General features: G+C 36.2%; 1 protein-coding gene across 2 annotated transcripts in view; it reads right to left on the reverse strand.

Moving 5' to 3' along the window:
* KIF24 (kinesin family member 24) overlaps positions 1-24,536 on the reverse strand; it is a 50,494-nt gene that overhangs the window by 25,325 nt on the left and 633 nt on the right. The window contains exons 2-6 of one of the 2 annotated variants that reach the window (XM_087822752.1): positions 13,624-13,686; positions 10,203-10,850; positions 8,671-8,860; positions 5,438-5,535; positions 1,785-2,000 (exon numbers count right to left, since the gene is read on the reverse strand). In XM_087822752.1, the coding sequence (XP_087678878.1) occupies positions 1,785-2,000; positions 5,438-5,535; positions 8,671-8,860; positions 10,203-10,825 (1,127 nt within the window). In that variant the 5' untranslated portion in view covers positions 10,826-10,850; positions 13,624-13,686. Of the gene's footprint in view, positions 1-1,784; positions 2,001-5,437; positions 5,536-8,670; positions 8,861-10,202; positions 10,851-13,623; positions 15,226-24,536 lie in introns of those variants that run through there. The other variant, XM_016222852.2, reaches the window with a different exon arrangement.

Below are 24,536 nucleotides of genomic sequence, written 5' to 3' on the forward strand. Positions count from 1 at the left end.
TGTCCTCTACTTTTAAGAGTTAATTGGAAGATCCTTAAACTCTGGTTTCTAGTTTAAGAGGTGGACTGTGCATATATACTTTTATCTACATTTGTCAAAGCTTCGCTATTATTATTATTATTATTATTATTATTATATTTTATTAAAAAAACAACAGGATGAAATAAAACAGCTCTAAACAAACAAGAAAGGGTGCTATCAGTAGACCAGGACATTTCAGAAGTTCCAAAATGGGAGGAAACAAAGAGATATTAGCCAATTAACCAGAGATATTAAAAAAAACAAAAGCCCTACAGCCCAAGACACTTGCAAAGTAAGTTTGGGTCTTCCCTAGTGAGCCCTAGAGAAGCTTAAACCCAGGATTAAGCATATTCACATCCCCTTGGCTATAATTAAAGAATTCAAGTATACAGGGTAATATACCTGGGTCATTCATTAAAGAGTTACACTCACAACAACAATAATCTGACTGTCCTTTCGCACAAACACATAAATAGCACAACAGTGGCTTTTATTCTGATGCCAACTATTCTTTAAAGGAAGTAGTCATTCTGACTGAAAAGAGCCCCTAAATAAGGTTGTTGGGGCTTGGAAGAGAAGCTGTGATTAAGCTAACTTGAGGCTTCAAAACCAACACAGAGAGGGTAAAAAAGGGAGGCAAATTTTTGCGAAAGCAACCCCAGAGTGGGACCCTCCTTTATTTGGCACAATGGAACCCCCAAAACCTATATATTTTCTAAGTTGTGGGAGACCGTCTCTTTTTGTTGGAATAGTTCACAGGACGATGGCTTGTCTAAACCCACTCCGTGGCCTTTCCAGTTATGCTACTCCACACTCTAGTGCCCCTCTACAATGGGGGCTAACCCTATCATGCTTTCATTACTGAACTGGAGCTGCTCCTCCACCACCACTCCCCATTCCAGTGCTTGCCTGGAGCTCATAGGACTTTCATGTCCTTTTGGACAGCTCCATAGAGGCTTGGAAATCTTTGTTGTGGGGCTAGTCTATTTTACTGATTTGGTTTCCCCAGCCTTCTACCATGTTCAGCCTCAGCTCACTCCTCTCCACCCAGTGTAGCTACTCCCAACATGTCTCATGTCTGGTTAATTCTGTTATGACAAACTTTTATCCTTCCATCTCCCCTACTTCTCCTCTCCCCCTTTTTTCCCAGTCAGTCGATACCTTAACTTCGTTGCCTCCTACTCAGTCATCTGTTTCAACCTAAGTAAAATTTTGTTATAAAAATACAATAGGGATTTAAAATCAGAGTTACCGAATACATTTCTAAGTTACTATTATGTTGCAAGGGCAATAGCTTAAGTCTTATAAGAGTTAAAAGTCTCATGTGAAGTAAAGAGATTTTCTTCTCTTTTTACTGACTTAAGAAAACTATCACGAAGCTTACTCTAACATTATTGAGGGGGAAAAACCAAAAGAAAGTGGAAAACATAGTTCTTCTGGTATAATAATAGGTCAAAGGAATAAAAAGGGATTTAAGTATATGTTGGTTTCCTGACCTCCTGAAATTAGATCTTTTTCATAGATCAAAATAAAAGAGACACTCTTTGGATAAACATTAGAATATTGATCACTTTAAAAATACTAATGAAAGGCTAATCTACACTTTTCTCTAGCTGAACTGACAGTTTAAAAAACATGTATCTGACTCTCATTTCACAAAAGGGCATTAATGTACCAAAGACTCATTAAATCCCATGAGTCAGTGGGACTCTGGCTTAAAACAATGATGAATAGATTCACAGTTTCCCACTCATATCCAGTACCTTTTTCTCCTATTTAGGAGGTCATAAAGCTGTCCACAGTAGATTTCATAGAAGCTGATCCACACAAAGAGATGCCTTCTTGGCTGGGACACTTCTAGTTGCCTGAAGATGTCTTTTGCAGCCAGAGCATACAGTCCTGGGTTCTGATGAGTTCCTATCATGGTGTAGGTCTTTCCAGCACCAGTCTGTCCATATGCAAAGCAAGTGGCATTGCCTCTAAGGGAAGAATAATTTAAATAGCTTATACATGAGAGAAATAGTAATCTACCCATAGATTTTTAATGACAAAAGTGAGGCAGAAAAAGACTCTTGGACAAAATTCAGCTATAAATATACAATCCTTTAAAGAGAGGAGGGCTTTACATTATAAAAACACAGGAAGAGGAAAAACATTCTCAAAGCAGCACATGAGTTTTCTGACAGGAATATTATGGGACTGGTAAGACCATAAGGCAACTCTGGAAGATAAGGAAACGACTCCTAGCTTTAGAATAGAGGTGGGGAACATACCTGTGGAATCATTTGGTTTGGCCCTGCCAAGGCAACCACAGGTGAGACTCGAAAGTCAGTAAATCTAGGAGCTTTTTTCAGAGCAACATAAATTTATATTAAGTGAATCATAGTAATAACGTAAATTTTGAGGTACAAGCAAGGCCCTTGGCAGAAAAAAGGTTCCCCATCCCTGCTTTAGAGGATGCCAGAGAACATGATCTTGTGTTAATCTGGAAAGATAAGTTTGGAAATGTGAGAATCAAAAGATGGGAGCTAATCAGATTTAAGCTGCTTCAAGCACAGACCAGTTAACTTGTCTTTTAAACCGTGGCTCTCAGCAGTGTGGGTACTTGAATACACTGGCAGAGGCACAGTTAGGAAAATGATCACAGAAGGATTACTTCAACACACTTAAAAACACCTAGCTTATCTTTGGAACATTTTAGGGAGAAGCTTTTAAAAGAAACAACAAATATGGACATGAGGAATCTCTGTTACACTTTATATAATTTATAGTTAGTTACGGGCACGCAACTTGCAACTTTCTTATTTATTTATTTGTTTGTTTGTTTATTTATTTAATATATCTTTATTGATTTCAGAGAGAGGAAAGGAGAGGGAGAGAGAGAGACGGAAACATCAATGATGAGAGAGTCATTGATCGGCTGCCTCCTACACGCCCCCGACTGGGGACTGAGCCCGCAACCCGGGCATGTGCCCTGACCAGGAATTGAACCCTGATCGCCTGGATCCTAGGTCTATGCTCAACCGCTGAGCCACGCCCGGCCGGGCTCTTATTTATTTATTTTTACCGTTGAGAATATTACAGATGTCCCTCATTTTCCCCCTTCATCCCCCTCCACCTGCCTTCTGCCCCACCCCAGGCCTTCACCACACTATTGTCTGTGTCCATGGGCTACGCATATAAATTCTTTGGTTAATCTCTTCCCCCACCCCCAACCCCTTCCCTCTGAGATCTGTCAATCTGTTCCACGTGCAACTCTCTTATTTTTTATTGGTAATGTCTTAACATTCAAATTCTAACTTATTTTCAAAACTTAACTCTCTCAAACAGCACTCCCTAGATATGGTGCATAGGAAATTGAACTTGAAAGATATTTTACTTTTTTAGCCTTCTCATACAAATAATTATAAAAAAATTTAAATGATGTCTACAAAACAATAAAAAGACAACAAATATGGGCAAATGAAAATATTTAAATGACCAATAAGCACATGAAAAGATGCTCAATATCATTAGGCATTAGGGAAATTCGAGTTAAAAATACAATGAGATACAGTTCCAAATCCATTAGATTAACTAAAATAAAAATGTCTGACAATGCCAAATATGGTGAGAATGCAGAACTTCAATTCTCATATATTGATTGCTGTTGGGATAAAAAGTAATGCATGCAAAACTGTTTGACATTTTTAAATAAACACACCTACTCTCTGACCCAGCAATTCCATTTCTAGATTTTTCATCCAAGATAAATGAAAACATGTCCACAAAAAGACTTGTATAAGAATGTTTATACAGCTTTATTCATAATAGTCCAAAAATGGAAACAACCCAAATGTAAATCAACAGGAAAATGAATAAACAAATTGTAGTATATTCATAAAAGGAAATATTACCCAGCAATAAAAACAACAGGTACATGCAACAACATGTACTAATACAAAAAAACACATTGCTCTGGCCAGTTTGGCTCAGTGGTTAGAGCATCGGCCTGTGGACTGAAGGGTCCTAGTTCGATCCCAGCCAAGAGCACATACCTCAGTTGCAGGCTCGCCCCAACTGGGGTGTGTGAGAGGCAATCAATGTGTCTCTCTCACATTGATGTTTCTCTCTCTCCCCCCACCCTTCCTCTTTCTGAAAAGCAATGGAAAAAATGTCCTTGGGTGAGGATAATAAAAAAAAATACATTATGTTAAGCAAAAGAAACCAGGCATAAAAAAATCATCATAGGCCTGGCCGGGCGTGGCTCAGCGGTTGAGCATCGACCTAGGATCCAGGAGATCGAGGTTCAATTCCCGGTCAGGGCACATGCCCTGGTTGTGGGCTCGATTATAGGAGGCAGCTGATCAATGATGACTCTCTCATCATTGATGTTTCTCTCCTTCCCTCTCCCTCTCGGGTTCAATTCCTGGTCAAGGGCACATGCCTGGGTTGCAAGTTTGATCCCTGCCCCAGTCGGGGCAAGTGCGAGAAGCAACCAATCAATGTGTCTCTCTCATATTAATGTTTCTCCCCGCCCTTCTACTCTCTTTAAAAATCAATGGGAAAAATATCCTCAGGTTAGGATTAACCAAACCAAACCAAACACCTAATTTATAGTGACAGAAAGCAGGTCAATGGTTATATACTTGAGGATCACGGTGGGAAATTAACTAAAAAGGGAAACAAGAGCATTTTCTGGGGTGGTGGAAATATTCTGTATCTTATTCCAGGTATTGGTTAGCTGGATATATGCAACTATCAAAACTCATCAAACCTGAATACTTCTTAAGATCTGTGTCTCTTACTGCATGTAAATTATACCTCAATGTTTTTAACATTATAAAAGTTATTTTAAAAAACAAAAGTAAAAATAGTCTGGAGTCAGTGACTCTAGCAGATTGTTTGACATACATGCCTACATTTTAAATATACAACAGAAGCCCCCTACTACATTTTCTGTACCATTTAATGTTTATTAAATGTAAATAATTATTTCAAAATTTAAAAAATATTTATGAAAAGTGGATAAGTGATAGTAACTTTATCTATCCTACTCGAAGGAAAAAAATTAACGAAACTATAGCCAGAATACGTAACTCCTAGTATCAAAAGTTCAAACTCACTACAACCACTTAAACCTTTTTATTCTGAGGATTTTGATGAAATTATATTGTCAGCTTATATTTTTCCACTAAGCACAGAGAATCAATATCATCAGTGCAAAAGAAAATTTTGCTGAAAATTCCTAAATGCTTGGTAAATCCTAGAGACACAGAATTTTTCAGAAAAGACTAATTGAAATTTGTGAGATCAAAATACAAATTCATGTTTAATTCAAAAGAACTAAAAAGCATAGGTGATATTTATTTTTTAAAATATGACTTATGGAGAATAGAAAATAAAAAGCAAGAAAAGCAAAAAATTACTATCATACCCGTTGAAAATATGCTGAATGAGTGGGTGAGTAGTCTTCATGTATACATCCTGATTGGTGCATGCCTCACCAAAGACTTCATCAAAATAAAAAACATGCTGAAAAAGAAATTTGGTTTTTATAGAAGGAGACATTTTCTTCACCACTATCCTAGTTAACACATAATAAAGGAGGCACAAATACATTTTTAATTAATAGTAACTGACCATGACAAACTTAAAAATAAGCAATCAATAACTGTCAAAAGACAGGGCCTTCTACTTGACATCTCTTAGATATGTTCTTATAATGTAAAAACAAAGACACACAATTTTTGTTCTCTTCTAAGTGAAATAAATTGATGAGTACAAGAGTGAGCCAATCCTCCTTAGGTCCAGGAAAGAAACTGAATTCTATGGAGATTATCCTCATAAGCCCAGCCATAACTAACATTTTTGACATTTAGGGGGAATTCTGGAGGAAGACCTCCATTCTATAGGTTATATAGCTTAGCTTTTTTCTAAAATCTGCACCAAGGATATTTTTTTCTTTTGATTTTTAAAGAGTGGAAGAGAGGGAAGGGAGGGGGGAGAGGGAGAAGGAGAGGGAGAGAGAGAGAGAGAGAGAGAGAGGGAAACATCAATGAGGAGACGCATAGCACATGAATAGGTTGCCTCCTGCATGCCCTGGCTGGGTAGCTCTCGGATGGTTGGAGCGTTGTCCCAATATGCCAAGGTTTTGGGTTCAATCTCTGGTCAGGGCACATACAAGAATCAACCAATGAATGAAGTGGGACAACAAATTGATGCTTCTCTTTCTCTCCCCCTCCCCTAAAAAACTAATCAATCAATCAATAAATAGTTGGAATAAAACATATACAGGTTTATTTCCTTGTTTTTTCACTTATTACGTTGAAAGAAAATTTAATGGTAAGTAGTATAGCACACTACATGTATATGATCACATATACTAAGTCGCAAAAGATTTGAAAGGATAGCATATTTAACAAACACAAACATATTGTATGAATTCCTAAATAAATTTAAAAATAAAACCCAAAGAATCTTGGATCAATATTTATTTGCTATAAACCTCCCTTTTCTTCTCTCTACTTAAGAAAGGAAAAAGGTGTGTGGGGGGCCTCCCAACACTTTTATATTACAGCATTGATAGGTAAGGACTTTGACCTATGAGAGCAAAGGTCCAAAGTTCAAACAGCAGAGAAAGTGCTATGGAAACTATGGGTATTCAATAAATATTGATCAATGGTAATAACAAAGAAGTAAGGTTATTGTGTTTTGGGATAATGGAAAAATACAAAAGATAAGCTGATGCCTCCCAGAGGGAATTATTGTGACAGAAGCATCATTAAGGCAGTCTTGGGTAGATGGTGATTGGATAGGGCTATTACTATGGCTGTAAGTAGCTATGGAACTAGATATCATTACAACTAATTGTTCATCTCGACCATCTTCAAAATAAATATCTCCCACCTAGACCTAATAGACTGTGCATTGATTAGCAATCGATAAGGCTGTTAAAGTGATTCGGTTAGTTATATAGTAGCCTAGTAATTTAGTGCCCATAGAAAGACTCAGTGGATTATTTTGAATGTTACTTTTAACCCAATTTTGATAACCAAAGAAAAACAAGATGAATGCAAGTGTAAAAGAGGGGGAAAGTGTTAACAATTTTATTTCAGTGTTAAAGGATTTGTTCCAGTAGAGTAAGGCTAAGGTGAATTGCTAGTTTGTCAGGTTACTCACCACTTTTTTTCTCTTTACCAATCATTGGATTTTGAGGTGAGAGAGAGAGAGAGAGCAGTGAGAGAGAGACAGACAGATATTGAGAGAGAGAATAGAATGAATATAAATGTCTTAGGGAGGCAGATTCAGAATAAGAGAAACTCTTAATTCCCAAATCTTAACTTCTGGTGGATTATCCCTGGTTTCAGATTATTTCACAATTGCTTCACAATTTTAGGAGTGCATAAGTTACCATATCTTCCATCTTTGGGGTTTGCTGCTTCCTTATGAGACTGAAGAGTTATTAGTTTAGAATAAGTTCCTTTCAATACCACACCCTTTCTCCTTGGACTCTTCATGATCATTCTGGCAGGGAGTGAACATTTTTTTATTTTGAATGTTTTTTTTATTGATTTCAGAGAGAGGTAGGGAGATGGAGAGAGAGAGAGAAACATCAAAGTAAGAGTCAGCCCAGTCAGGCATGGCTCAGCAGTTGAGCATCAACCTATGATGAAGGAGATCACAGTTTGATTCCTGGTCAGGGGCACATGCCCAGGCTGTGGGCTCGATCCCCAGTGGGAGATATAGGAGGCAGCTGATCAATCACTCATCATTGATGTTTCTATCTCTCCCTCTTCCTTTCTCTCTCTGAAATCAATAAAGACATATTTTTTTTTAAAAAAAGTCATTGATCAGCTGCCTCCTGTGTGCCCTCTATTGGGGATTGAGCCCGCAACCCGGGCATATACCATGACTGGGAATCTAACAGTGACCTCCTGGTTCATAGGTTGATGCTCAACCACTGAGACACCCCGGCCAGGAGGGAGTGAACATTTTTTTTGCATCTGAGCAACTAGTGTTTTATTTAAACCCTTATATGTTAAATGTGAAATTATATTCACCCACTGCAATCTACCCTGTACAAAGTGTTCTTCTCAAGGAGCCCAATTTCTACCAAATCAAGTCTAAATTCAAAGACAGTTGAGAATCAAAATAAGCAGTTGGCCGGCAATCTGGGGCCTTGTTGCTCGAGAATATATCCTCCATTATTAAACTCCAGACTCACACTCAACAGAGTGAGAAGTTCACATTTTGAGAGACGGGCAAGAATTGAGAATGTGTGATCATCTTGTAATAACTTTGGGGCATATGCTCAGTGACTAGTCCTATCACCACTTTATGACTTAAATTCTTTTTATCCTCTCATTCCCCCTCTTTTTGCTGAATATGTATAATTAAACTCACATAAAGCATGTTAAGTGGATGTAGGATACAACACTATTGCACTAGAGTGGAGGAATTATGTTTTTGTATCCCTCATTACACTATATTTAAAAAAATAAAGGCCCAGGGTATCAATGATTTAAGGCACAGTCAAATCAGGGATGGATGCCAATACCCAAACCAGAAACTGGATTTTAGAATTTGTATGCTGCCATTCAAACAAAAAGCAAAAATTTGACATACTTGATAAATATCAGTTCCAAACACAAAAAGAAAGCATCATACCTGCAGAATATATTGTGTGAGGTCAACTGCTTCTTTCTTCTCGTGAACAAGTAGAGTTTCTTTGTCTTCTACAGTAATAATATTAATTTCTCCACGACGTAACTCCCTCATGCCCAGAGGGCGTTTTCGAACACAAACTCTGATTTTCTCCATCTCAGTCCAAGGATTCTCTTTCTCTGAGGTGTTCTGTCTGACATAGTATGTTAACAACTGGGCCTTAATTTTTAATAATTGGATAAGGCTACTTAAGAAGCATCAGTACATTTTGTTGTAAATTAGGTTATATATTTATATACATATATTTGCATATTAAAGTTTTGACACTGAGAAAGTTATTGGCTAAATTCTCCTGATTACTTCTCTCTATCCCTATTCCACACCACCCTTTGTCCTTACTGAAAAAAACAGCAAAAAATCACCCCCAAACTCTAAGAATTTGCTTTAGCTCTAAAACATGTGTTTGGCTTCCAGATGTGGTGTTCCAAAAGGCTTCTAATGATGGATGATGGAGGCTCTTTCTTTATGCCCCCAAAACTCAGGCTTATCAAGCCTCAAAATCTAATGCAATATGCTGCTACTATCCATCCAAGCCCTTTACAAGACCCAAGCCTTTGTTTCCTTTCAATCCGATTATTCTCATACATTTATTGTTTTTTTGATCATTCAATATAATCTTTTTTATCCTACCTGAGTTTACTGAATACTTTGAATTAAGTGGTAGGTTTTGATGTACTTTTCCCTTGTCCCTCCTAGATATATTCTGTGTCTTGTTCTTATACTTCCTTTTTTGCCCACCCCAATATGTATTCATTTGTTAGAACACAATTCTGCATTTCTTCTTCCTAGGAAAATTTTATGACTGGTTCTGTCGACCACTAACTCATTCTTCTATTCAGCTGCATTTCTTCTCTGGCTCTGACTTCAGTGAACTCATCAATCTTTTTTTTTTTTTTAAATTTATTTTATTTGAACTCATCAATCTTAATATCCAGAATATTTGAAGCAAACGTCATTGGGGTTAGGGATACAAAGACTTACTTAACTCAACTACATGTTCTTTTTCTTTTTTTAAACTAAGCTTTATGTTTCCTGGTTGGCTGAAGTGAATTTAATAGCCTTAAAAAAATATATATCCTATGGATTGTGTAATTTCCCCCCCACTGTATAAGGCTAATTAACTATTTTACCTTAAGAGATGCACTAGATGTATCATGTTACACCACAATAAATAATAGAAATAGGCCTGCTATAGGAATAATCGTAGATCCTGGCACGTAGCAGCTGCTTGATGTACATGAACAATACCATCTTTCTCCCATCTGGAAAGTCCACATTAATTTTCCCCTATCAAGGTATTTCTATTATCAATGCAGAAGCTGCTCACTATCATTTTCTGTAAATGAGGAGTTGGTTGCACTCCTCTGGTCGTAAAGAGGCCTGCCTTTGTCTGAGCTACCCTCCCTTCAAAAATAAATAAATAAATAAATAAATAAATAAATAAATAAATAAATAAGATAAAAACACATTATTACCTGATAACAGAATGAGGGATTCCATAGTTATACCCTGAAACATGAGAGACTCTTTGAATAATGGGAATATCACAATCCCCCAGTACTGGAGAAAAGTGATTTGATAACAAGAGTGAAGTGTTAGTTTCTGTTTGCCCATAGGAATCAGCAGCTGTGGCATTCAGAATTCTTGTTTTTGTTTGGTACTGGGAATCATCTGGTAACATTTGCTCCAGCACTTTTAGGTAACTAGACTTCTGTTCATTTGCAGAGAAATCTGATAAGTTGCACATTTCAAACCCATAATTGCTAGTAGTTCTGTCTTTGTTGTCAGCAAGAGAATCAAAATGCAACTGTCTGCGAGGTCCGGATCTGGGTTCCTGAGGCTTGATGTACAGGCTTCTTGTCTGAAGAGGATGCTCTGGGCTACTGACTGCTTTATCTTCTTCCTGCATAATCTTAATGATTTTGATAAGTTGGAAGAGCCGTTTGCGGTCGTTCATGTCATGGACTCCTAATTTGGAGTAGTCCTTCATTGTAACCTTTGCTAATTCATCTATTTTCTGAAGGCCAAGGGCAGTAAAATGAGGATAATACTGTGCAAGTTCAGCTTCACAAAGACATTCATACAACCAGGATGTCATTTTTGTGAATAGGTTTCTATAAACTCTGAAGGAAAAAAAAAGTCATTCATATGAAATACAGTATATATAATACAATTTATTCCTTTAAAAAATGAAAACCACAAAACATGCAGAAAAATCCATTCTAGTATACCAAGTTTTCAATAAATATATTTTTCTTCTGAAATGATTAAACAGCAGAGTGCATAAACAAAAATGCTTATAATGCATTTGTAGAAACAGATATAGTTTGTTCATCTGCTTAGTAAAAGAGACTTTCATTTGTACATACACATAGCTACAGGTGCACACACTTAATACAAGTCACTTACTTATTTCTAGGGAGTTCCTTCCAACCTTGCAATGTCTACTTAACACATGTCACAAACTACTGAAACGTTGCTCCCAACCACTGATTGTAGCAGGACTAATTTTAGATGTTCAAGTTAACGTCAAGGCATGTTGCACAACTGTTTCCATGATTAATGAACAAAGGCTAAGAACTCTTTTAGAATGAGAAGCAGAATTAAATAGCAAACCACAGAGGATTACAAACTAATATAACTCTGAGGAAATCACATTTGTATCTGCTGAGTACTGGTAAAAGTTAGTTGTATAAAGAGGTAAAAGCATCATTAATTCAAAATCTATTGATTCACGATTTCAGATCATTCTAAAAGTTAGGTGGCTGCAGAATATGAATAAAAGAGTTTACCTAGGAAATTAATACTATGATCAAGATTTTTAAATGACTGCACATTAAAATGCTTAATATGCCTAGATATTTAAATAAATACTAACAAATGATGTGGTAATAACATATAATCCTGGTCTATTATTAAAGTCAGGACCCTGAGGAGTTTCTCAGTACCACTGTTAAGTTCATGAGAACTTTCAGGGTTGTTGTTTTTTATTGGGGGGGGGGGGTTGAAATTCATTATTAACTCATGGGTTTTTATGTATTTCATGTATTCCAAGTAACTGTCTTAAGTCTTTGACACCTTCGTCTTGTATATTTCCTAGCCAAAACCTAAAATTGGCTTCCCTCCAAGAAACTAGAAGCAGCTGCTCATTGTCCAACATCCAGCTAAAGGTTACACATTCCCAGTAAGAAAGGATAGAGAAAGGAGAGAGGGCCTGGGGATTAGGGAAAAAGGGAAAGAGTGAGCACAACCACACTGGCCCTTCTTTTCCTTTTGGAGACCAGGAACAGCTCTTTACAGCCACAAGTAGCTAATCCAGAAAGGTCACTACTCCTTTCATATTTGAGTTACTGAATAGTCTCTCTAGGTCAATTTCTAGCTTCATGTCAACTCCAAACAATTAGTTGTGGCTTCTGGAAGGACTTATTAAGAAGGACTTTGAGGCATTTATAACCATTAATAGAATACAAAATGAGAAGCTAGGGCTGGAGGGTATCAAGTCGTTTCCATTTTATTTCTTTGCCCCCCGTTTGTTACACTGTGACTATAAGGATATAAACAGAGTTCTTCAACATAAAGGTGATAGGATATAATAATCACTAAGAAGCAGAAACAATCAGACAACTGGAATATAGGGCCAAAATTGTAGTAAATTAAATATTTCAAATATTTTAAGAAATTTCTCTGATCTCAAATGTCTTCTACCACTACTAGTTCATAAGGATTTATATAAAAATGAGAGATGGGTAAAGGAAGAGTTAGATGTCAAGGTTGCTGATTGTTGATTTGGTTTACTGGAGCATTCCTACTATCATGGCTCTAACATTACTGGGTAACCTATAGCAAAGAGGGCAAATACATATAGCCTATAGATACATATCTGTGCTGATCTTTTCCCCTCCCATATCCATGGCAAATAATCCAAATCCATTTCAATGTTCTTTCTTTTTTTTTTTTTTTGCTAATTCTCACCCAAGGATATTTTTTCCATTGATTTTTAGAGAGAGTGGAAGACAAGGGGGAAGGGAAGGGAGAGAGGGGAGAGAGAGAGGAGGGCAGAGAGGGAAACACCGATATGAAACACATTGATTGGTTGCTTCCCGAATGTACCCCAAAAGGGGCTGGGGATGAAACCTGCAACCCAGGTAATGTGCCCTTGACTGGGAATCAAACCAGCAACCCTTGATGCATTGGCCAGTGCTCTAACCACTGAGCCTTGCTGGCCAGGGCTCAATGTTCTTTCTTATTAAGCTCTGAAACAGCCTCAGAACCCCCCTTTTTGGGTGTGTGTGCACGATACTATACAATTCCATGAGTTTTAACAGTTATACTGTATATACCTGTAAAACCTCTACCACAATTAAAATTCAGAATATCACCCTCAAAAGATTCCAGATTCCCTTTACATCCATTCTTCCTGCTGCTCCTGAACCTAGGCATATTATACATTAGTTTGCATTTTCTAAAATTTTAATATAAATGAAATTATACCACATATTCTCTTTTGTATCTGGCTTTTCTCAGCATAATGATTTGAGACTCATGTCCATGATGTGCATATCACACACACACACAGACACACACACACAATTTTACTTAGGAGGAGAAAGATCAAAATAGAATGAAGCAATGAGTTGCCCAAGATAACACATCTCTCAAGTGATATTTCTAAGATTGGAACTTAGGTCTTCTCATGGCTAATCCCATGTTCTTTTCTCTATTCCATGCTGCCTCTTTCAGAAGTAGCTGCAAAGATAGCCCCATTGCCAGCCCCCTTAACAGGCCCACTATCTATCCAGCTCAGTAGACTGGCTGCTTCCTGCAGATCTGTGAGGCAGCATGGAATCTCACAGCTGCCACAACCAGGAAAATGCCCTGCAAATCAGGTCCACTCACATTCAATGCCACAAGTATGTAGAGTTCTCCTTTGTGACAAATCCAGAGTCTGCTAGGTCTCAGCTGTTGGGGTAACAATTAGAAATAGTCTTGAAAGAAATCCAGTTGGCAAAAATTCAAATTTTCTTATCCTGGTGGCAGAGAAAATAAACTGGAAGGGGAACACTTTATACACAATAAAGGAAGTTTATTCACATTCCGGGATGTGGAAAAAAAATCCAACTATTTAACATGCTCCCTCCAACTCTCCATTTGTCTACCTAAACTATGTAATTCTACCCACCAAAACTGCCTGAAACTGAACTTAAAATCAGATAATTCTCAGGCATTTAGCTGTGTGACCTTAAGCAAAATCACTTAGTTTCTCTGAATTTCATTTCCCTCTCTCAAAGGACACAGTAAGATATTTATGTAAAACTAAGCTGAAAGTACTCCATAAGGATGGGTCCATGTTCTTTTATTCAGCACAGGATCACTGTGCCTGGCACGTAGGAGTGTTGACTTTTTAAAAACAAATATATGCGCCATATAAATGACTTTTAACACTAATAAAGGATGGTTCCTTTACAGTAAGTCCTCACTTAACATTGTTGATAGGTTCTGTAACTAAGAGAAACAATGTATAACAAAACCAATTTTACTATAGGCTAAATGATAAAAACAAGAGTTAAGTTCCTCTGGCATCTCATCAGTGTTATAATGAAACATTATTCGAGGACCTGCCATATTTGACTGATAAAAAGCTGAATATATAACACAGAATTAAAAGGTAAGGGATTAGAGATACTGAAGTAGATCTATTATAATTGCAAAATATACTAATTAATAGTAACACTATTAATAACACTATATGTAAGCTTCTATTAACTTAAAACTGTTTCATTAATGACAAGTGTACATTTCTTTCCTTCATTGGCATAAATAGTTGACATACATGCCTGATTACCATATATAATGTGGAGATAGATGATGTTACGTATCAAAAGACTAATACTTGATACACAGTCATATGTACGTGCAGTCTTAATGACTTTCTTTTACTCAACTTTACTGAGGTATAATTTACATATAATAAACTAGACCCATTTTAAGTGTAAAGTTATATGAGTCTTGAAAAATATTTACCCATGTAACCACAACATCAAAATAAAATCAAGACAATCCCATCAATCCCCTCTAAAAGTTCCTAATAACCCTTGGCAGTCAATCCTCTCCTATACCCTTAGCCCCAGGTAATCACTGACGTGGCTTTTTGTCACTGTAGCCGAGTTTTATTTTCTAGAATTTCTCATAAAATAAAATCATATAGTGTCATTGTTATTTTAAACTTGTACAAGACACAGAGACTGAAGAGATTTTCCACTTTGTAGAAAATCCACTGTGTGATTTTCTTTCTTAGGCCTTAGGAAACAAGTTAAAATGACCATACTGCCCTGGCCAGGTAGCTCAGTTGGTTAGAGAGTGCTCCCAATACACCAGGGTTTGGGGTTCGATCTCCAGTCGGGGCACATACTGGAAGCAAACAATGAGTGCATAAATGAGTGGAACAACAAATCTATGTTTCTCTCTCTCCTCCTTCCTCTCTCTAAAAAAATCAATCAATCAATAAAAAATTAAAACGACCATACTGTTTTTCTTTTTTAATTTTTGACCATAGTGCTTTTCATTGCTCTTTTCCCACTGACCTAAATGATACCTGCTAATAAAGAAATTTCTTAAATCTAATTTTTTTTTTATGTCAACCTGAGGAAAACAAGGAATTAGTGAAACAAATATACATATGGAGTCAATGACTTGGAAAAAGTATTCTATATTAAAAAAAACTGTCTGAAACCATCTCATGGATAGATAGGATGCTTTGCTAAAAAGAGTTTTGTCTTCTACTTTTAGGTGAAGAAAATTCAGTAACTAACATGAATCCAGGTGCAGATATTATAATTTCAAAACACTTGAAGAAAATATCAGAATCTACTGTTGCCTGCTTTTATAATTGTCCAGATTATTCAATATTTCTAATAAAAGTTTTAAATCACTATAAAAAAGTACAAAACCTAAATCTAAACTCTATATATTCCTTGCCAATCAGAAAAACTGGGGGGAAATGGCCCAAGTTCTAAAACATTCAAGTTATTTTTACTTTCACAAATTCATGTAACATCCCAAATACTTCAATTATCAAAGAGGAAGTGGGGGGAAAAAGGGTCAATAAATCCCTCTAGAACATCATCAAATTTTAGCAACTTTCTTGAGATATAATTCACAACCATAAAACTCACGTGTTTAAAGTATATAATTCAACAGTTTTGAGTTCAATACAGAGTTGTGCAACCATCACATTTTAGAACATTTTTATTACTCCAAAAAGAAACCTTGTAATATTAAATTTTACATGTTACACTAGCATCTAAAAGGGAAACGCTCTTCCCCTAAAACATTCATTGCTATAATTATCAATACCAAAATTAACCATGGAAGAAATTGAGAAAAGGTATTGAAATTGTCTATAGAAATTTGAGCTGTAGTTAACAGTTGTCAAGAATGCACATGATAAATACTTTTTCAGACTCTTCAAACCAAGACTGAAAAATCTCGAGAGCTTTACTGAGTAAATTGGAAGGGCTTAACAAACATGCTCTAGATAAGTGTGATAGCCAGTTTTTAAAAAGTAATGCAATATAAGCCTAATAATGCATAAACCAAAGCCTACTCCATTTTATTAAGATGCTTAGAAACCCTATCCTTACTTATTTTAAATTAAAAAACTTGTTTTTTAAAAAAGCCTTACTCACTTGTACATGGATTTCATAGTGCCACATAATCTTTATTTTTATAATGGTTAATTAAATAATTGTCTTTAAAGGTATATTTATTTTCTTATAAAGAATACAGAGAAGAAGACATTAAAGTGTGGCTTTGGGTAACTTTTACAGTAGCTGGAAACATTTGTGTGTTCATGGCCTTTTAAAACATAAAAATATTTAAAAATTTTACAGAAATAATTCATGTTCCCAAGTTTTAAAAAAAATTTCTCCAACAACGTAATTTCAAATTATTTATCCTGAGCAACTCCTGAAATAACTAAAAGTTCACAAATGCCAGAGATAACCAGATCATTTGTGAGGTAATTAAAAAATACAGCCAAACAGTAAACAGAACTTATATGTAACTAATCCTAAATAGAACCTGATAAATACAACTTACAAAATTCTTTAAATGACCATGAAATTTTTCAATAAATATTTCTGCATGGAAAACTTTTTAAAAGGCACTCTCAGCAAGTTACATTTAGGAAATGTAAAAGGATAATATCTACTTCTAAATATGATTCTATTATGTTTGAGAGAAAGTTCTTAATGAAACAGCAGAGAACATACTGTTCCTTAGAAAAAGAAAACTAAGGGGCAGTGAAGCAGGTTATCTTCACCAAGGGAGGGGAAAAAAGGTGTGGAAGAAAACAATACACTAAATTAGAGAAGGCAGAGAGTTATGGAGAAATTTCAGAGTAAAGGAACATGGGGCTAAATCAATAACACTGAAAAACTGTTTGGCATTATCTATGAAGTTGAGTATTATACGATCAAGCAACTCAGCCTGAGAAAAACTTTTTGCACATGTGCTTCAGGAGGCACATACAAAAATGTTCATAGCAGCACTATCCATAAAACCCCAAACTGAAAGTAATCTGAATGTCCACTGGCTGGAGATGAGATAAATACATTTGGCATATTCAGATACTGAAATATTATACAATAATAACAAAACAAATTAACAGCTACCCTAAACAATTTATCAAGTCTCAGAAACATCATGAGGAGAAAGACAAATCCCAGAAAACAATGTATCTTTCTATAATGCTCAAAAGAATGTAGGATAATGGTTACCTCTGAGGGGAGAGCAGGGAAACAGGGAAAAGGAGAAGAACACAGGGATGTTATGTGCTAGGTCTTGGGTATTTATTCATTTTGTCTTATACTGTATAACTTACGTATGTTTCATACATATTCTTTGGTATGTACCATATTATATTTGTATAAGAGAAAGAAAAAAAATCCTACTAGCCAGGTCAGTAGAGATCATCTCGTCTATAACTTACCTACTTCATAATTATATTCCTTCATACCTTGCAGTTTGACTTGCATAGTGTTTACATTTTTTTGAATTAGTTACAATATTTAAAAACCAGGAGCAATAAAAAACATCCTGTTTCTGCTTTTCTTAAAAATTAATAGATACAGTTACATTGGGCCTACAATAAAATAAGGTAACATCAGACCTAAACTGAGTTGTGGCTAGTCTTTAGAAAAGCATATACTATTCTATAGCCCATGATCCCCTGCTCCTGATTCCTTTATTCCCAACCAGCTTTACTTATTTACATTAATTAGATGGCATTGTGGGCATTTGAGTTTGAGAACCATGATCAGGTCTAACACCCTTATTTTATGTGGTAACTGAGGCTCTGAATGATTGACTTGCCTACATCACACGGCTTTGGTAGGCTAAACCTTAGTGGCCTTTTCAAACGTCTTACTATTTTCCACTCTCTACTTACTCAATTATATGTTTTAGTTTTAGTTTTAATTTTTTCAAATACAAGCAAAAGTTTATATAGAAAGTCACAGAGGTCCCACTGGTATGGCTCAGTTAGTTGAGCTTTGTCCCATGAACCAGGAGGTCACAGTTCAATTCCAGGTCAGGGCACATGCCTGGGGTTGTGGGCTCAATCCCCAGTAGGGGTGTGCAGGAGGCAGCCTATCTCTCTCTCCCTCTCCCTCTCCCTTGCTCTCTCTAAAATCAATAAAAACATATTTTAAAAAAAGGAAAAAAAAAGAAATTCACAGAGATAGAAGGGAGCCGTGGAAGAAGTGAGCCAGATGGGCTGTATGAGGTCAGAAAATAAGTTACAGAGGCAAAAGAAGGGTGAGAGAGAGCGAGAGCGTGCGCGAGTGAGCGTGCATTTAATTATATGTTTTAAATGAATATGCTGTTCCTGAAAATAAGGGACTACATAGGAAGATCAGCAGACATTAAAGCATATTATTCACTCTAATTATTATAAGTAGTATGAAAATATGAGGACTAAAATAGCTTCTGTCTGCCAAGAAATATTTCATCTGAGTTCCCCTAAACTGTGACAATGACAACTTTTTAAAATACATAGAATGACTTTATTGAGATATAATTCATATACTATATAATTCACCCATTTAAAGTGAATTAAAAAAAATAATAAAGATAAAGTGAATTCAATGGCTTTTAGTATGTTCACATATTAAACCCCCAACCCATTTAGCCTTGGGCAACCACTAACAATGGTCACTTATTAAGGGATTACTAACAAAGTCCTTAGGTCCACTCTACAATGAGCCCAGCTGGGGTGGCTCAGCAGTTGAGCATCAACCTATGATCCAGGAGATTGAGGTTCAATTCACAGTCAGGGCACATGCCCTGGTTTCGGGCTCAATCCCCAGCAGGGGGTTGCAGGGGGCAGCCAGTCAATGACTCTCATCATTGATGTTTCTCTCTCTCCCTCTCCTTCTTCTCTCTGAAATAAAAAAATATATATTTAAAAATAAAAACCCAAACCAAAAAAATGGGTACAATGCAAACCCAACATTCTCAATCAATTTTCATTAAAATGTTTCTGTACCCCATGTTAGGCATAAGGTCCTTAATTAAGAACACAAGAAATTCAGTTATTATCAGTGGGAGATTAAGAGGTGAATAATACAGTATATATGTTTCCCCCCAACAAGGGAATTAGTTATTTCAAACTCTAGTGATTATTCTATCTATAGACTACTGATCTCAACAGAACACAAGTGCTATTAGACAACTGCTTAAAATAACAGCTGTGAAGGAATGAGAATATATGATACTTAATGAAATTCTTGAGGCTAGATGTGGATTTTGGGACACTAATAGTGAGTTATACACAAAAGTAGTTTTTAAGAGATTGTTTCTTTTTGTAACTAAAAAAAAGTTTCAAGTGTGCTGTTAAGTAGCTAATGCTTACAATTACTGCAATTCTTTTCAAGAGCCCCATTGAGGTTATTAAGTTTCTATGTTCGGTGAAAAGCATGGAAGCAATCACCTAAAAATAAACATAACAAAATTGTTGAACCCAGTTATCTTAAAACAGTGTAAGTATTTCTCTAAATGTAGAGGTTTAATTTTGAAAGACTTTCCAGTAACAGGTGGTAAACAATATTAAGTTTAAATTCAGTGCTTTATTTTTAAAATCGTAGTCTAATCCAACTGCAGTTATCATTTGCATATTTTTGCCATTTTGCACTTATAAAATACTTTCAACAAAATATATTTCATATGTTTAATTGGAAAAATAACTACGGCAATCAGTTTTTATAAATTACTGATTCTTTTACTCAGCGATACAGATTCTTTTACTCAGTGTTACATCCTTTTGGGAACCGTTGCCAAAATGGCATGAGGATTACTTCTAAAGGAGGAATGCTGAGAAAGCAAAAAAAAATAAAAAATTAAAGCAATAATTACATTCACTGAAATCTAAATTATTAATATATAATTAATTGTGCTACTTGATTAATCTCCTAAGACTTATGATAGATGTCAATGATCATATCTCCCATTTAAAAATGAAGAGAGCCCGGCTGGGCGTGGCTCAGCGGTTAGGCATCGACCTAGGATCCAGGCGATCAGGGTTCGATTCCCGGTCAGGGCACATGCCGGGGTTGTGGGCTGCAGCCGATCAATGACTCTCTCATCATTGATGTTTCTATCTCTCTCTCTCCCTCTCCTTTCCTCTCTCTGAAATCAATAAAAGACATATAAATAAATAAATAAATAAATAAATAAATAAATAAATAAATAAATAAATAAATATGAAGAGAAACCAAGGCATAGATAATTCATTAAAAACAACTCTATGAAAACAACTATATGAAAGTGGACATCCATATGTTGGCTATACAATTCGATACCATTCATTTTATTGAATCAAATCACAGCATAAGAAGGTAACTAATTTAAAAGACTATAATAGATGCAGCTCCTCATTGCTGGTGAAATTGCAACTACAGTCTTTTTGGCCTGGATACTGTGCAATATTATTAAGTGGGTACTTCCAGAATTCCAGTGTGACTTTAGTTCACCTCACAATAAAAGTGACAATGTTAGGGATGTCTAGCAGCAAAACCATGCAGGAATCACTATCAAAATGTCCCCATGATTGAGCATTTGAACTACTTACCAATAACCAAACTCATGACCTCCCCATAAAATCTGCCTCTCCACATTTCTGTTCCTTGGGGAGTGGAGTTGGGTGAGTAACAGTACCATCCATTCAGTCACTCAGAGCTAAACTTGGAAGCATCCTAGACTTCTTCCTCTCTCTTTTATCCCAAATCTAACCAGCAAATTCACTCAATTTAATCTCTTAAATATTTGTCAAATTTCCCCTCTACTATCCTCATTACTCTTGGTACTTCAGCCCCAGTACACTTTACCTTGATCTTTACATGTCTCCTAACTGCTCTACCTGCCTCCAGTTTTGCCCTCTCCAAACCATCCTCCACACCACAGACCCAGATCATTCTTTTGAAAACACAGTATGACCATGTTGCTCCCTTATTTAAAACCTTTCAGAAGCATCCTGTCACCTCTCTAAAGGACAAAATCCTTAGCATGTTCTACAAAGCCTTCCAAAATCTAGCCCCTTCCTTCCTTCCTCCCTCCCTCTCTCTCTCTCCAGTTTAGTTTACTTGTTAGACAGTTTTATTTCTCTGTGCATTTATTTACATTGTATTCTTAAATAGCCTCCTCCCACTCATTAAACCTCACTTTACCTGTCTACCTCTTACCCATTTATTAAAACATAAGTGAGGTCTCCCACTCATGAAACCTCACTTTACCTGTCTACCTCTTACCCATTTATTAAAACATAAATGAGGTATTTTCTGATGTCCCTAGATATAGTTGGATGTCCCTTCTGTGTTCACATCATACCTTTTGCATATCTCTATCACTGCAGTTACATTCTGTAATAATTATCTATAAGTATGTCTATTTCCTCCACTAGAATATGATCTCCTTGTGGTAATGGAATGTGTCTTATTAATATTTTTATCCCCAGTATCTAAAACAATGTCTGGAAATAATAAACATTCAATAATTATTTAATGAATAAGTGAATAAATGTCCCTACACTATTTTTAAAAATATACAAAAACATTTGATACCACCTGTAGTCATAGGTGGTAGGAACTTTTGTATCAGGGTAATTTGATTGCTCAGGAAAATCTGGCAGAATTGGTGGTGCCCTGACTCACTGCTCCTGGGCAACAAAATGAAACAAGATTGTATTACTCAAATGAATTGCTATGGACACAGCTATGGTCATAGTTCCAACAAGAATTTTTTATCCAATCATTCAAGAAATAGTTTTTGAGAGCCTTTTATGAGCTAGACCCTCTTCTAGACATTGAGGATACAGCAGTGAACAAAACAGATAAGGTGACTGTTCTAAACATGTATTATTCTAGTGGGAGGAGATAATCAAGAAAGATAACTTCAGATAGTAATAAGTGCTATTAAAAAAGTAAAGTAAGGTGAAGGGTCTACTTCACATTGGATGACCAGAAAAGGTCTCATTCAGAGGGGAACATTTGAGGTGAAATCTGAAATAATATGGAATCATTTATGTGAAGATCAGAAAGAACATTTCAGGAGAGCACATTGGCTCTAAGGTGTAAATGAATATAGCCTGATCAAGCAAACAAGAGAAGATCAATTTGATCAAGCAAACAAGAGAAGCACAACGAGAGGGAGAGTTGTATGATATCAGGACAGAAAGGTAGAAGGCCAGATAATGACGGTGTATTGAACCATGTCATGGTTTCTGAATTTTAACTTAAAATGAAACAGGAAATCACTGGAGGATTTTAAGTGGGGAAAGGACATGATCTTTAAAGATCACTCCGCAGTTCTGTGGGGAATGGATTATAGAGGGTGGGCAAAGAAGGAGGAAGATGATTTAGGATACTACTCAGTTAAATAAGCAAAAAGATAATAGCGACTTAGAAAAGATGTTCGCTTCTTTAAGAATTAATTGAGATATAAATAAAGTGTTAAATTCAGTATCTGATACATAAGCACTGAACAATAAAATGGTGTGAAAACACAAACCCCCTACTCCCAAATAAATAAAACGGTGTGAGATAATAGAAAACATATATTGGTCTCTGCCCCTAGTTCCAGACCCAAGGCTCCTAAAACCTTTGTAAATTCCTAAGTGGTAAAGCACCAGGAGCATCTTTTGTTCTGAGGTCACTCTGGGTGGGTTCCTGGATGGGGCTGGTCACCAGAAAGACCCAGCCATAATTAGAAGCTTGAAATTTTCAACCCTACCTCCCATTCTTCAGAGAGGAGAAAGAGGTGGGAATGGAGTTAGTAACTGATCACGCCTATATGATGAAGCCTCCACAAAAATCCCCAAAGTTCAGTGAACATCAAAATCCTTGAGAATATAACTCAGGAAGTATACGATGACCACAATATAAGTATAAGAAATAGAACTATATTATTTATTTAACAAAATTTGTTGGGAATCTACTCTGCACAAATTATGAACAGATTTGCTAAGTCAACATGGGAAACTGAATTAATAGATCAATTAATCTGTAAGGGCTCTGAGAAGAGTTCAACCCCTCATTTTACAAACAACAAAATTGCAGTCCAAAGAAATAAATTGCTATATCTGTTGAAACTGCTACCTAAACTGGAACATGAGAGGATCATGCCCTAGTTTGCCCCAAGGACATACTATGAATAGCAAAAGTTTTCATTAACAACATAAAACAAAAGTTTTAATGAAATGTTATGTGGGCAGCACAATAATGTACTATGCTAAGAAAATGTAATATTTACATAAAGCCTTTGGTATAGTGCTTTGCATGGGGTAAATGCTCAATAAATGGTAACTATTACTTCCGCCTATATGGTCTTTGGAAGGCTGAGTGTGTAATGTCTATCTGACATCAACTGTTTGATTAACTTCATAGTAGAGCCACAGGAATTCTAATCTATTTCAACCCTTTGATTTTCCAGATGGAAAAAGTGAGGTGTAAAAGGACTAAATGACTTGCAAAGCCAGCCATAGTGACTGAGTTAGAGACAGAGCCAAGACCAAACCCTGAATCCCCAGTCTGGTTTCCATTACAAGTACAATTTGGTAGTGTTCAAACTTTTATAAGAAGATAATAACACAGTTGCTACCGCCTTACTTTTTCAGTTCCGTCTTAAAATCTTCATTGAGTTATGATTTTAATATAAGAATCATCACAAAGCAGGCTGAGTATATATTGTCTCAGGAATTAACAATGAAACAGTCTTGACAACACAATTCTATCATGGACACCTGATGAATGACAGCTACCAGAGCAGCTGTTACATGCCCTGAAGTAGAGAGGCTAGAAGAGGAAAATAAATAGAAAGGAGAAAATGATTTGAAGTATTTTCCAAAACACGCTTAAAATGTGACAATAGCTGTGGGTCACTAAGAAACTGAGACACTCTCTTGGCATATAGCAACAACAGAATGGTTTTAAGCACAGACTAATAGGGAGGGAGTTGGAGAGAGTTGTAGCAAGTTTTCATTTTCACAGAGTGGAAACGACAACCCTGAACTTTCAAGTCGTTTTGCATATGAGATTAGTGTTTCCACCCCGTACTCCCACAAAATAAAAAAATAATCTCTGTATGGGAAGGGGAAATGGGATATGGCATAGAAGGGAATCCTCTATCTGTGGTAAATTAAACTCATTTCCTGAAAATTTTACTACAGGGATACCTTGTTTTATTGCGCTTCGCTTTGTTGCGCTTCAGGGGGGTGCGTTTCTTACAAATTGAAGACAAGACCCTCCACCAGCAAAAAG

The sequence above is a fragment of the Miniopterus natalensis genome, chromosome 12 (assembly GCF_054644295.1).
Source record: "Miniopterus natalensis isolate mMinNat1 chromosome 12, mMinNat1.hap1, whole genome shotgun sequence".
NCBI lineage: Eukaryota > Metazoa > Chordata > Mammalia > Chiroptera > Miniopteridae > Miniopterus > Miniopterus natalensis.